Source organism: Nicotiana attenuata, chromosome 10, assembly GCF_001879085.1.
Source record: "Nicotiana attenuata strain UT chromosome 10, NIATTr2, whole genome shotgun sequence".
Lineage (NCBI taxonomy): Eukaryota > Viridiplantae > Streptophyta > Magnoliopsida > Solanales > Solanaceae > Nicotiana > Nicotiana attenuata.
Window position 1 is genome coordinate 37,489,557 of NC_031998.1, and position 15,062 is coordinate 37,504,618.

The 15,062-nt window shown below is 38.6% G+C and overlaps 1 protein-coding gene across 3 annotated transcripts; it reads left to right on the forward strand.

The window, feature by feature from the left end:
* On the forward strand, positions 32 to 14,625 carry LOC109233297 (vacuolar amino acid transporter 1-like). Of its 3 annotated transcripts, none has more exons than XM_019399123.1 (12): positions 32 to 496; positions 2,020 to 2,300; positions 2,526 to 2,740; positions 3,755 to 3,778; positions 3,869 to 4,049; positions 4,156 to 4,375; positions 4,455 to 4,590; positions 4,683 to 4,702; positions 4,818 to 4,963; positions 6,381 to 6,424; positions 13,956 to 14,018; positions 14,235 to 14,625. In XM_019399123.1, the coding sequence occupies exons 1-12, from the start codon at positions 336 to 338 to the stop codon at positions 14,325 to 14,327; spliced, it is 1,584 nt and encodes a 527-aa protein (XP_019254668.1). In that variant the 5' UTR covers positions 32 to 335; the 3' UTR covers positions 14,328 to 14,625. The 3 variants fall into 3 exon arrangements, with proteins under 3 accessions (XP_019254668.1, XP_019254669.1, XP_019254670.1); XM_019399124.1 differs by having other exon boundaries at positions 4,455 to 4,578; XM_019399125.1 differs by having other exon boundaries at positions 4,818 to 4,934; positions 14,235 to 14,327.

Below are 15,062 nucleotides of genomic sequence, written 5' to 3' on the forward strand. Positions count from 1 at the left end.
CATTCTTTATCCCCAAATAAAAAGGAGAAGAAAAAAGAAACAAGAAAACGAACGAGTTTGATACAGCTGGGGGACCTTTGTGCTCTTCTCTCTCTTCTCTGTCTCTCTCTTATTAGTTTCCCTTCTTGAGTCAAAAGGATCATCTCCCTTGCTTCTTATTCGTCAGTTTGGCGAATGATTCATCATTTCTTTCCAAATACAGACAAATGCAATGGTTCTGGAAATCTCAAGAACGTATTCAATCATGTCTTTGCGGAGCCCATATATATATATATATATATACATACATATACTTGCAGGTGTCTGTTTGGGTTTGCATCTGATTGGAAATAACCATGGCAAAGAAGTCTGAAGAATTATCAGAATACTTATCAGATGATATGGAAGCCAATCCAAGTAGCGATAGCCTTACTATGAGTGATGATGAAGAAGAAACTGCTGATGAGGAGGGTCAAATATCACCATTTTCTTCTCAGCAATGGCCCCAAAGTTTCAGGTTAATACTTCACTTCACTTCAGTTCCCATAACTTGTCCACAATGATTAGGGAACAAATCACTTTATTGCTTATGTTGGATTCAAACTCCGGTGTCTTATAGTTTGTGTTTCGGTTTTATGGACCAAACATTGGGTGTCAATTTTGGATAACAACTGTAAAAGGGAAAAAAAGGATTTAATGAGAATCCTATGTTATGTAGTAGGAACTTGTTTAGATAAATAGAAGATAAAATTGTTGCTTTCTATCAACCTTAGTATTTAGACGACACATAAATACACTTCAACATGGTAACGACTGGAATTACCCCCCTCCCTTTCGTTTTTCAATTTCAGTTGCTTGGCCCGGCTTCCTTTTTCTACCTGACTGATATTCTGCTTCAGCTGTGCATTTTAGTCCTTGATTAGAATTACTTATTACTCCCTCCGTTTCATATTAGATGAGATAGTTTGACTCGGCACGGAGTTTAAGAAAAAAGAAGAAGACTTTTGAAAATTGTGGTCTTAAAAGTTTAAGGGGAGCCATGACATTTGTGTGGCTATAAAAGCTTCTCATTAAGGGTAATTGGGTAAATAAAAGAGTTTAAAGTTGAATTATTTCCAAATTTAGAAATGTGTCATTTGTTTTGGAACAGACTAAAAAGGAAAGTACCTCATTTAATATGAAACGGAGGGAGTATCATCTTGTTTGAGTCAATAGTATCAAAAATAGCTGGCATGTTAGAAGAAAAAATATCTAATAGGTTAAGGTTAACGAGCTACTTTGCGTGAGTGGTGGGTTTACATAACAGAGAGATTTGGAAATTGGAAAAACTGAGGATTAGTTCTTGGGACCATACTCACCATTATATGTTAGCACCTCCTGTTTTTCCCTTCCAAAGAATTTATTCTGACCTGAGGAGGTCGCTTGTATTGGTGTGGCTATATATGGGCTGGATGATGTAGGATGGGACATCGGTGATTAGAATAAAGCTCAGATGTTATTGTCTCGACACCGCATGTGAAGTACTTTTGGAAATCATGTTTTGAAAGGGTTGAAAAGGGTTTGGGATGTGAGGCCAAATTTGCAAGTTGTGCAATTAAAGGTGTGTTTGAGAGTCTTGACACACGGGAGGGATAGCCTAATAGAGAGGGCCGTTCTGAGGTTGAAATTTCGAGCTAATGATTCATCAAGAGAGAGAAGTGGGAGAAGCAAACATAGGCTCCCAGTTTTTTTTTCTTTTTTTTTTCTGGATTGGGGTGGGGTGGGGGGGTGGGGGAGTGGGAATTTGTTTGGGCTTTACCATTTCATCAAGAAAAGGAAAAAAGTAGGTGCCTATGGGGAGGGTCTGAGGGCTTATTGATGTGTGTTTGAAGTTAGGAGCTAGCCTGAGAAAAGAACCACTTCTTTTCTGTAGCTTTGGTGACAAACGAGCGAGTTTAGATCTCCACTATGAAAAAGGTTTATCTTTATATCAGATGTTTGCTCTGATTAGAAGAATGGGAGAGAAAAAGTTTCTTATGCTGTTCGTATGTATGATAACAGAGAGACAATTGACTCATATACAATTGCCGCATCACCAAGTTTCGGACTCCTACGACTTGGATCCAGTATTATATCTGAAGCCGATAGTAGAGAGTTCTTGGACTCGGATGTGAAGACACATTTACTTGCTGAAAAGGAAAAAATTCAGGAGCAAAATGTCGTGGATGGAATCTCAGTAGCAAAGGCATCTTGGTCAGAGAAGGCTTCTTCATTGCATGAGCAACTGGTTGGGGAATTACCAATTTCCTATGGATGCAGCTTAACTCAGACTATATTCAATGGTAAGAAAAACCTTGATGTTGTTCAGAGTCTTTTCTTCTGTTATATCAGTAATTCAGTATCTTTGACAATCTGAACTAGCAGGATGAAACAACTTCCAGTGAATAGCTTTACTATGGGCTATACCTGAAAATCTACCTAGGAGGGAGATCTTAGGATTTTGAATCAGAAGTGCTGAATCTGCTAATAAGTGATAATCTGAGATGATCTCTTTTTATCTGTTTTAGGTGTCAATGTCATGGCTGGAGTTGGACTGCTCTCTACTCCTTATACAGTGAAAGAAGCTGGTTGGGCTAGTTTGTTAGTGTTGGTAATTTTTGCAGTTATATGTTGGTACACAGCTTCTCTTATGAGTCATTGCTTCAAGAGCAGGGAAGGAATCACAACCTATCCCGATATTGGAGAAGCTGCATTTGGAAAATTTGGACGCCTCATTATATCTGTGAGTTAGTTTAATCTGTAGTTGCTTGATCCTATGCGCAATCAGTTCCAAGTTTCAGAAGTTTAATCTACAGTTGTTTGATGCCTTGATCCTGTGTGCAATCAGTTCCAAGTTTCAGCTATGGAAATCTTGTGGATGAGTAATTTTAAGATTTAACTCTAATAGCCCCTCCCTTTGTATCCTAATAATGTAGTCCCCCTGTCATCTTTTTTTAGTGGGACTAAATCTTTCCCTGATTTTCTTCATTGCTTGTTTAGGTTAATTGTTTACCCTTTGTTTAGTAATTAACCACAAATTAGTAGAATGACAATTAACTATTTTATGTGTTTAGGATGTGCCCATGCTTTCTTTCACCTAGTTTCCTACCAATCCTTCTTCTAAAACTACCAAAGGGCACCTTCCTGTCAGAAGTCACCAGTTTTGCCTTCTTTTTTCCACTTTTCCTCTATCATCAACCACATTCTGTTTGCCTTTCACCTACTTGGATAAATTAGGATAAAAGAAATTACTGGCGGATTCAAGCTAGTAGTTGGATACTCCAAAAAGCTTGTCGGTAACAGCAATGTCCACTTTTATCCCTACCAAGTACCAACTCCACTATGTGACTTTCATTTGCTTCTGTTACTATAAAACCTTTTATCATGACATTGTCCGGGCGAAAATAGAATGCTTCCAGCTGTTAGTTAAAAATGTTACTTCATGTTAGATCAATTCAGTTCATGGAGTGGGAACAAATGTTAGTAATTTGGACCCAGTAAATGTAGCTTTCTGAACTGCTAGCATATAGTGTTTCAGTTGGATGGACATATTGTGATTTGCTGGGGGAATTTTTATTTCATGATGCCAACGTGGAACAATACCAAACTTCTTTTTGGCTTAAATATAAAGTTACTGGCTGAAAATATGAGTAAGCTGATTTATGCTTACAGGGACAAAGGAAAAAACTGATTGCTCGTTATAGATTGTTAGTCTTTTCTGACAATTTTCTGATGCTGTTCTGCTATTTTTTTGCAGATTATCTTGTACATTGAGCTCTATGTAAGTGAAGATTGGGTTTAGACCCTGTAGTTTCATTGTTCACCTAGACTCCTTAACATCAGACCTCTAATATGTGTTCCACCAATGCAGTCATATTGTGTAGAATATATAATTTTGGAAGGAGATAACCTTACTACTCTTTTTCCCGGAACTTCACTAAACTGGGATGGCCTTAAACTTGATTCGACTCACTTCTTTGGGATCCTGACTGCCCTAGTTGTTCTGCCAACTGTTTGGTTGAGGGACCTTCGTGTAATATCATACCTCTCAGGTGCTCTTTTGACCAACATAAAGCGCTGACGTTGCTTCAAACAGTAGTACTCTTGGCATGGATGGTTTTCAACCATCATCTGAGAATCTTATTGATGTATTTGCAGCCTGCGGGGTCCTTGCGACTATAATAATTGCTCTGTGTGTGCTTTTCCTTGGTACGGTGGATGGAGTCGGATTTCATAATACCAATCAGGTTCTGAACTGGAGTGGGATTCCTTTTGCTATTGGGGTATATGGCTTTTGCTTCTCTGGGCACTCGGTGTTCCCAAACATCTACCAATCTATGGCTGACAAATCAAAATTCAATGACGCAGTAGCAATATGGTATGGTTTTCTACTATTGAATTGTTTTATGCATTTTCCTCAATGGTCCGTTAATGACCAACACCTTCTTGTTATGCAGCTTTATTCTGTGTATTCTAATCTATGGAGGTGTTGCAATAATGGGGTATCTCATGTTTGGTCAAAGCACATTGTCTCAGATTACTTTGAATATGCCTGAGGATTCAATCTCTTCAAGAATAGCAGTATGGACCATTGTATGTTTGCTTTCTGTTTATCCCTTCAAAATATTCCTGAATCTTATTTGGCAATCATTAATTTTTATCTTTATTCTTGCTCTACCGTGCAGGTTATCAACCCATTCACGAAGTATCCTTTTACACTCGGAAATATCAGTAGAGATTTTAGATTGCATGTCTTAAGTACACAAAAGAGAAGAACTTTGCATATCCTTTTGCTTTCCTTAAAGTTTGCACTTGCACAGATATGCATTGCTGATGAATCCTTTGGGAAGAAGCATAGAGGAATTGCTGCCCCCAAGAATCTCTAATAGTTTCTTGTGTTTTATTCTCCTAAGGACAGTGCTTGTCTTTTCTACCCTGTGCGTTGCATTTCTAGTTCCCTTTTTTGGTACATAACATTATCTTTCAGCTACGATATTTAACTTAAAATTTCTAATCTCATTTTAGTTCACTGAAGGCTATTCTCCTATCAGTACTTATTCTTTATACATATAATCTGGAACCCTACATATAATCTGGAACCCTATAGGCTTTATGAATCTTCTGCATCACTTCCGCTTTATGCCGGCCCAGCTTATTTCCATACCAAAAGTTTGTCTTTTAAGGAAAATTAGTTTTATAAAACTAGAGGTTCTCCAATGGCACACTTTTCCCTATAATGACATGCGAGTCTCTAGCTGAATTCTAGAGAATCTTGGCAAACACTGAATCAAAGATTATGAATCCTCTGTTTCATTGTGTTTTGTTGTTAGCTAAGTTTTATATTGGTCAACATGAATCCTTTGTTCAGTCTTGTATAACCAAACATCTATGTCAACATATGCATTTCTATGCCATACAATCTTTTACATCTTAGGAGCTAAGTATTTAGTCCGGTATAACATTGTTGGGGTCGCAATTTCTCTATTGAACTTGCCTACTTTTCACTTTGTTAGGTATCTTTTATTACACAACATTCCCTGGTGCTCCTCCATTTCAGCCATCTTATTTTAATTCTGCGTGTTGCATGTTCATCTATCACCAACTCTCTTAGAAGACTAAGTTTCTATTAGGGCACCACAACCCTGCCTAATCTGATTTTACCTCTGCTAAGAAAAGATAGAGAAAAAGAAGGTAATCTCGAACAATATAGTACGTCTGAGTCAATTTTTAATTGATGTGTTCTTCTTCTAACATCAAAATTTAATGAATTCACTAAGTCTCTCTTCAGCCAGAAGCTTTTCTGGTTGCAAATATTACTGCTGCCACTTGCTTTAGTTTGTGTGATAATTCTTGGATAATTAGCAAAAGAGGTCATATATATATATATATATAAAACTATGTTAGAGCATGTATGAGTAAGATTAGCTGTATGAAGCCTTCTGGTCCGGGTGCTTTACCATTTTGCTGAAAACATGAAGACATTGATTGCTGGTTAGTGAAACAAGAATTATGAAACATATGATAATGACGACTTAAAGACGGAGGTCTAAAAAAGTTCTGTTTGATATCAACCCCAGAAATAGCTAGCGTGGTTTTTATGTATAAGTAAGCACATGTATCTCCTTAACTTCCAGAATGGTTTGTTTAGATGTTTCTGATTGTGCTTGTACCATTGTAAATCCATCCAGACATGGATTGCATTCGAAGAGAGAAAGCAAATTGCAGAGTTTAAGCTGTGATAGTGTTCTTCCTCTCTATATTGCGTTCCTAAAGCACCGAATATGTGCATCAAGCAAGAAGCTTCACCTTAGGGATGTTTGGTTGGTTAAATAAATCTATGAGACAATTTCTAGTTATACAGTCATAAATCACTTTTGTTGCAGGTCTTGTGATGGCTCTGATTGGTTCTCTTCTCAGTATACTGGTGGTAAGCTCGTTTCTAGTTTTATTGGATCCAGAACTTATTGTTTTTATATCACAGACTGATAATCTTTTCTTGGATATGCAAACTGATGAAGTGGGTGACCATCTCATCTAACAGCTTATAGAACACACTTTTATTTACTTATTTATGTCTTCGACACAAACCATCAAAGCTTGCTTTCAATTATCAAAAGCTTATTACCTATTTAGTGAAACCTATTTTTCCTCGCTGTACTTGGCTATATCTTGAACTTATTGTTTTTTCTTTAATATTACAGATAATAACTTTTTCTTTGATATGCAAGCCATTAAGCTGTCAATTATGAAAAGCTTATTACCTATTTAGTGCAACCCATTTTCCTCTCTGTACTTGGCTGTTTTATCTTCCTGATATTTTTCTTTGGTTTGATCCTTATGCTTCTGGAAACGTATTGGTAGAACTATCTTCTTTGATAATTATATTTCTCATAATCAGATAAGTACAATGTTAGTAAGGTTTCAAGCAATGCAGAATATATCGGGACTCCCCTGGACTTGACGACTTTTTATTCAGTTCACACCAATACTTTATGGCCTATACCCCGTTGAACTTGGCTATTTGATAGGCTCGACCTCCTGGAACTGACAACCCATGGAAGTGTGACGCACACGATGCCATGTGGATTTTTTTGTTCACGTGTCGTTTTTAAAGATACAATATATATTTTTACCCTTTTAAATACACAAATTATTTGGATCATCTTTTTAGGACAAAATCTGAAGGAGAAAAACGTGGAGCAAGATTATTTTGGGTATAATTGTTTATTTGGCTGAAGATAATGATATTCTAATCAAGTTATATTTACATATTTGCCCAGAAAGTAGAAAAATATACTGTTAGAACAAATAATCATGGCATCTAACAACATCAGCAACAACAAACCTAGTATAATCTCTCAAGTGGGGTCTGGGGAGGGGTTAGTGTGTTTGCAGATCTTACCCCTACCTTGAGGGTAGAGGGGCTGTTTTTGATAGACGACCTGCTCAAGAAAAAATGAAAAAGAAAGCAGTAGCAACAAGTAATAACAACAACAGGATAATAAGAAAACAAAGCGAAAGGAACAAAATGTGGTAATAGAGATCTAACAATAACAGAATACAAGACTAACCACTAATACTACAGGTATGGGGAAGAAACACTCTCGACTACCTACTAACCTTGTACCCTAAGTTTCAGCCTCCACACCTTCCTATCAATGGTTATGTCTTCAGTAAGCTGAAACAACATAAAATCCTGCCTAATCACCTCGGCCCAGTACTTCTTTGGCTTATCTCTACGTCTCTCAGATCCACCAAGGTCAATTTCTCACACCTTCTCACTGGGACATCTGTGCTTCTCTTCTTCACATGCCTAAACCATCTAAGTCTTGCTTTTCGCATCTTGTCCTCTACCCTGTTCGAATATCTTTATTCCTAATCTTATCAATCTTAATATGCCCACACATCCATTTCAACATTCTTATTTCTGCTATTTTCATCTTCTGGACATGGGAGTTCTTGATGAACATACAAGCTCAAATCGTGTAAGCTTGCAAGCACTATGCCCTAGCTAGAGCAATAATTTACTAACAAGAAAGGGAGACCAAAAAAATCTACTGAATGACCGGAGGTACCAACTCCAGAAGAAAAGAACCTGGAATATAATCGGGTTGTCGAGGCATTGCTGCATAACCAGACGATGTTGATTACCCGCTGTCCACGAGCAGCCACGCGCCGCCATTGCCGCTAGTTGTTACTGCTTTATCGCTGCCGCATGCGCCTTACGCGCTACTCGGATGTACTTGGAAAACGGACCGAATCCACAATTGGAACTCAATTACTTTGGATAAAAGACTTTTTTTGGCTAAAAATAATGAAATTTAACCAAATATTTAATAAATTTGACCCAAACAAGAATAAACATACAGTTGATATACATAGTCATTGCATGAAGAGAAGAAATACATAAAAAAAATTCTTCTCTAGAAAATGCACTATTAGAACTCCGTTACTTTAGCTAAATTCTTTTATTTGGCTAAAATAATGGAGTTTCAACTAAGTTTTGCATATTTGGCTCGAAAAGGAAATAAACAGTTGGAACAAATAATCATTATATCTAAAGAGGAAAAAAATCGTAGTTGGGATAAAATACGCTATGTATATTAAGAAGAAACAAGGAGAAATATAGTTGGAACAATTATATCATTGTATTTGATTATTTGACAACTAATAGTTGAAAAATGCCCCTCTTGGAAATTCATTTTTTCAAATTTCTTCCGTGTCACGCACCTAAAAAAGAGTGTTTTCACGCTCTTTGCACATCAGCGTCCGGTGTGTGTGTGTGTGTGGGGGCGGGGGGGGTCTATCAGATTGCCAAAGTTCAGGGGCGTAACTAGGCCAACCTAAAATTTAGGTGTGAACTGAATAAAATTGGTCAAAGTTCAAGGGGTCCCGATATATTGTACCTTTAAATAATGGTTTAGACTCTATTGGGGGCCTGGGGCCAAATGACAGAAGCTGCAGGTGCAATTCTAATTGATTTTTCAAATGGTTAAAAGGTCGACTCAAATTCATTTGAGCATTATGCTTCTTGGATGCCATGATAGATCTCTTCTTTTTACCAAGAATATCTTGATAAATTCCTCTTTACATCCAATCGGTCGCCCTCGCTTCTCCCTTCCAAAAATAAATAAATAAATAAATATACAATGGATGATATGGGTCTAATATTCAAAATAATGGAGCTTGACGAGGTAGAACTTTCCCGTCAAAGTTCCAAAGAGGTTGAGCTGTTTAGTTCGTATTTCTCTAACTGTTTAGCCAGTTATGAATAGTTACTGTTTGAGCACATTGATGTGTTAGAATAGTCATGTAAATAGGAGTAAATAAATAACCCTAATCCAATATATGTTAGGAGTAGGACATGTTATGTGTGTATATATATAGGGCTCATTGTAACATATGTATATACATCAATAATATATTTTCTCCCGTGCTTTCTCACATGGTATCAGAGCTTTAGTGAGAAACATATCGCTGTGCATCATTCCAGCGACTTCCGGGAAGAAAGAACTCAGTCACCGTGCAATTTTCCGGTGACCTAAGTGACTTATTGCGTCAAAGTCACTAATTAACAGTGTTGTGCAAAATCCAACACCACCACAAGGTTCCCAAGAGAGATCCGACCAAACCCCAGAAAAAATCACCGGAAAATAGCCCTCCACGCGCCGTCACGCGCCTGTCGGAACTCTGCCGCCGGCGGCGCGTCTGTCCCACGCGCCGGCGCGTGAGGCCTCTTCCGGCCATTTTTCGGCTTCGCTTCTTCAGGACAGTTGGATCGCCCTGCAATTCCGAGCCTGTCCATATTTTTATTTTTTAATTCCGACCACTTTGAGTTTTTCCGGCGACTACACTGATTTTTCCGGCAGCTACAGTACTTTTCCGGCAAACACAGTGTTTTCTTCATCTGTCTCAGAGAATTTTCAGTTGATTCTTTTTTGTTATTTAGTGATAATCCAACCATGTCTTTGGGAGTCGATGCTTTCGGGTCTAGAAACCCGAGTTCTGGCAGTTCCGGTGTTATGATTACCTCAGAACCTTTAATGGGAGGTTCAAACTACTTAGATTGGGCTTCATCTGTCGAGTTGTGGTGTAAAGGTCAAGGAGTTCAAGATCATTTAACAAAAAAGGCTAGCGAAGGTGATGAAAAGGCCAAAACACAGTGGGAGAAGGTCGATGCTCAGTTATGTAGTATCCTGTGGCGATCTATTGATTCCAAGTTGATGCCCTTGTTCCGTCCATTCCAGACATGTTATTTAGTTTGGGAAAAGGCTCGTAATCTATACACTAATGACATATCTCGTTTCTATGATGTAATATCGCGAATGACAAGCTTGAAGAAACAGGAATTAGATATGTCTACTTACTTGGGACAAGTTCAGGCAGTCATGGAAGAATTTGAGACGTTGATGCCAGTTTCTGCTAGTATTGAAAAACAACAAGAGCAACGACAGAAGATGTTTCTAGTTCTTACACTCGCTGGACTCCCTAATGACCTTGATTCAGTACGTGACCAGATTTTGGCTAGTCCAACCGTCCCCACAGTTGATGAATTATTCTCTCGATTACTTCGCCTTGCTGCAGCACCTAGTCACCCAGTGAGCTCATCACAGACACTTGACTCATCTGTCCTCGTATCCCAATCAGTGGACAATCGGGCATCTCATACTATGGAGAATAGACGAGGAGGAGGTCGTTTTGGAAGATCTAGACCCAAGTGCTCCTATTGTCATAAACTTGGACACACTCGTGATGTATGCTATTCTTTACATGGCCGCCCAACCAAAAATGCTTATGTTGCTCAGACTGAGACTACAGGTAACCAGGGATTTTCTTTATCTGAAGGGGAGTATAATGAGTTCCTTCAGTATCGAGCAAGTAAGCAGACATCTCCACAAGTAGCTTCTGTTGCTCAGACTAATACTTCTGTTGCTGGTAATTCTTTTGCTTGTGTTTCCCAGTCTAGTCCTCCTGGACAATGGGTTGTGGACTCAGCCGCTTCTGATCATATCTCTGGTAATAAATCACTTTTGTCAAATATTGCGTATTCACAGTCTCTTCCCACTGTTACTTTAGCCAATGGGTCTCAAACCAAAGCAAAAGGAGTTGGACAAGCGAATCCCCTACCCTCTGTCACTCTAGATTCCGTTCTCTATGTCCCTGGCTGTCCTTTTAATCTTGCATCTGTTAGTCGTTTGACTCGTGCCCTCCATTGTGGTATATATTTTATTGATGATTCTTTTATTATGCAGGACCGCAGTACAGGGCAGACGATTGGAACAGGACTTGAATCAGAAGGGCTTTACTACCTTAACTCCCTAAAATCCTCCAAGGCATGTCTAGTTACAGATCCTCCGGACCTAATTCACAAACGATTAGGACATCCAAGCTTATCCAAGCTTCAGAAGATGGTGCCTGGTTTGTCTAGTTTATCCACATTAGAGTGTGAGTCATGTCAGCTCGGGAAACATACCCGAGCCTCCTATCCTCGTAGTATTGAGAGTCACGTAGAGTCTATTTTTTCTTTAGTTCACTCTGATATATGGGGTCCTAGTAGAGTCAGTTCAACCTTGGGATTTCGTTATTTTGTTAGTTTTATTGATGATCATTCAAGATGTACTTGGATTTTCTTAATGAAAGATCGTTCTGAGTTGTTTCCTATATTCCAGAATTTTTGTGCTGAAATTAGAAATCAATTTGGTGTTTCCATTCGCACTTTTCGCAGTGATAATGCCTTAGAATATTTATCCTCTCAATTTCAGCAGTTTATGACTTCCCAAGGAATTATTCATCAGACCTCTTGTCCTTATACCCCTCAGCAAAATGGGGTTGCAGAGAGAAAGAATAGGCACATCATTGAGACTGCTCGCACACTTCTCATTGAATCTCATGTTCCGCTGCGTTTTTGGGGCGATGCAGTTCTCACAGCTTGTTATTTAGTTAATCGGATGCCGTCCTCTCCCATCCAGAATCAGATACCGTATGCAGTATTGTGTCCCCAATCACCCTATTATGCTTTTCTATCTTCTTTGTCCTCTGTTTCCATCCCTAAGTCTACAGGTGAAGCATTGTCTCATCCAGGATGGCGACAGGCTATGATTGACGAGATGTCTGCTTTACATATGAGTGGTACTTGGGAGCTCGTCCCTCTTCCTTCAGGTAAATCTACTGTTGGTTGTCGTTGGGTGTATGCAGTCAAGGTTGGTCCGGATGGTAAGGTTGATCGTCTTAAGGCTCGTCTTGTTGCCAAAGGATATACTCAGATATTTGGGCTCGATTACAGTGATACCTTCTCTCCTGTGGCTAAGATAGCATCAGTCCGCCTTTTTCTATCCATGGCTGCTGTTCGCCATTGGCCCCTCTATCAGCTAGACATTAAGAATGCTTTTTTACACGGTGACCTTGAGGATGAAGTTTATATGGAGCAACCACCTGGGTTTGTTGCTCAGGGGGAGTCTCGTGGCCTTGTATGTCGCTTGCGTCGGTCACTTTATGGTCTAAAGCAGTCTCCTCGAGCCTGGTTTGGTAAGTTCAGCACAGTTATTCGAGAATTTGGCATGATTCAGAGTGAAGCTGATCACTCTGTATTCTATCGGCATTCTGCCTCGAGTCTCTGTATTTATCTGGTGGTCTATGTTGACGACATTGTTATTACCGGCAATGACCAGGATGGTATTACTAAATTGAAGCAACATCTCTTGCAACACTTTCAGACTAAGGATCTGGGCAAACTAAAGTATTTTCTGGGTATTGAGGTCGCTCAGTCTAGCTCAGGTGTTGTGATCTCACAACGAAAGTATGCCTTAGATATTCTTGAAGAGACAGGAATGATAGGTTGTAGACCGGTTGACACTCCGATGGATCCGAATTCTAAACTTATGCCAGGACAGGGGGAACCTCTTAGCGATCCTGCAAGATATAGACGGTTGGTTGGTAAATTAAATTACCTTACAGTGACAAGACCTGACATTTCCTTTTCTGTGAGTGTTGTGAGTCAGTTTATGGATTCTCCGTGTGATAGTCATTGGGATGCAGTTGTTCGCATTCTTCGGTATATAAAATCAGCTCCAGGCAAAGGTTTATTGTTTGAGGGTCGAGGCCATGAGCAGATCGTTGGATACTCAGATGCTGATTGGGCAGGATCACCTTCTGATAGACGTTCTACGTCTGGATATTGTGTCTTGGTAGGAGGAAATTTGGTGTCCTGGAAGAGCAAGAAACAGAATGTGGTTGCTCGGTCTAGTGCAGAAGCAGAATATCGAGCAATGGCTATGGCGACATGTGAGCTAATTTGGATCAAACAGTTGCTCAAGGAGTTGAAATTTGGTGAGATTAGTCAGATGGGACTTGTGTGTGATAATCAAGCTGCTCTTCATATTGCGTCAAATCCAGTGTTCCATGAGAGAACTAAACACATTGAGATTGACTGTCACTTTGTTAGAGAAAAGATACTCTCGGGAGATATTGCTACAAAGTTTGTGAAGTCGAATGATCAGCTTGCAGATATTTTCACCAAGTCCCTCACTGGTCCTCGTATTAACTACATATGTAACAAGCTTGGTACATATGATTTATATGCACCAGCTTGAGGGGGAGTGTTAGAATAGTCATGTAAATAGGAGTAAATAAATAACCCTAATCCAATATATGTTAGGAGTAGGACATGTTATGTGTGTATATATATAGGGCTCATTGTAACATATGTATATACATCAATAATATATTTTCTCCCGTGCTTTCTCACATGATGAATATTCTAATGTCCTTGACTTGCCAAAACTGATAGCTGTTTTCAGACTTTAAAACCATTTAGTACAAATAGAGAGGCAACCAGAGTCCTGGGGTAGAATGAGTAAACCACGAATAGTTAGATGTTTGACGGGAGATGTCCGCTGATTATTTTACTTCTGCTCACAATTTTATGCTGGTCAATATATCTGAATCTTTTTGCTTTTCAGGCTGTAATAATGCCAGCTTTATGTTTCCTAAAGATTATTGGAAAGAAAGCAACAAGGACACAGGTAATTGATGTATCGCTGTTGGCATTAAATTTTTAGGCTTGATTTCCATTTTCTGGCCATAAACCGTTTGGGCTTGCTTACTAGTTGCAGAAATATGACAAGAACACGAGAATTAACATATCATTTCCCGTTTTATATTTTCTTGATTATTAATTCTAGGTGATGGAATTTGGGTAATGTTGAGTAATGATGATCATCAATGTTTGACGTTTTCAGATGGTTTGTAGCATCAGCATTATTGCAATCGGCATTGCAAGTGCAGCTTTGGGGACTTACTCCTCGCTCTTGAAAATTGTGAAGAAATACTGAAATCCACTACAGTCGACAAAGCTTGGAGGTGAACATATTAGCAGTATAACATTTCTTGTGTACTCCCTGACTGAACTTTTGATCTCCATCCCAAATTTTACCTAATCTTCTTCTCAGCTTCACTTTCCAGCAACTTTGCGACCCATTATTGTTTTATTATCAGTGTGAGTTGGCTACTAATACTTGATGGACCTCTGCATCTCTGTTTTTGGCTTTGATTGCCTATATTAGCTGTTCCAACATGATTTAGTGGTTTGAGAATGATTAGAAGAGGAGAAATGCTTATGTTCTTTGATCAGTGCAAGTGTTGCTTATGTTAACGGGTGCAGAACTAATCTCTCTTTTTGAAAAAATAAATAAATTAGAAAGTATACGTTGCATCATAGATAAACACTTGAAACAATATAAACTAGGATATCAAGCAGATAGTCTCATCAAACGTTATAAAATATATACATGATCTGGAAATAAAAGCCCTAACGGTAGGGACATGATCAGTTTATCCAGTATTTTGTTCAGTACGTGCATCAAGTAAACAAGATGGCGGTCCATAAATTGTGAACATATTGGCTACACTATCTGGAAAAAAATCTATACCGATAGCCACATATCAGTGCTAGTTTCTCAACACGTGCATTGCATGTGTATGTTGAGTAATGTAGTATGTGATTTGTAAAATAATATTAATATTACTAAAATAAAATTTAGAATAAATAATTATAAATGAAGAGCAAA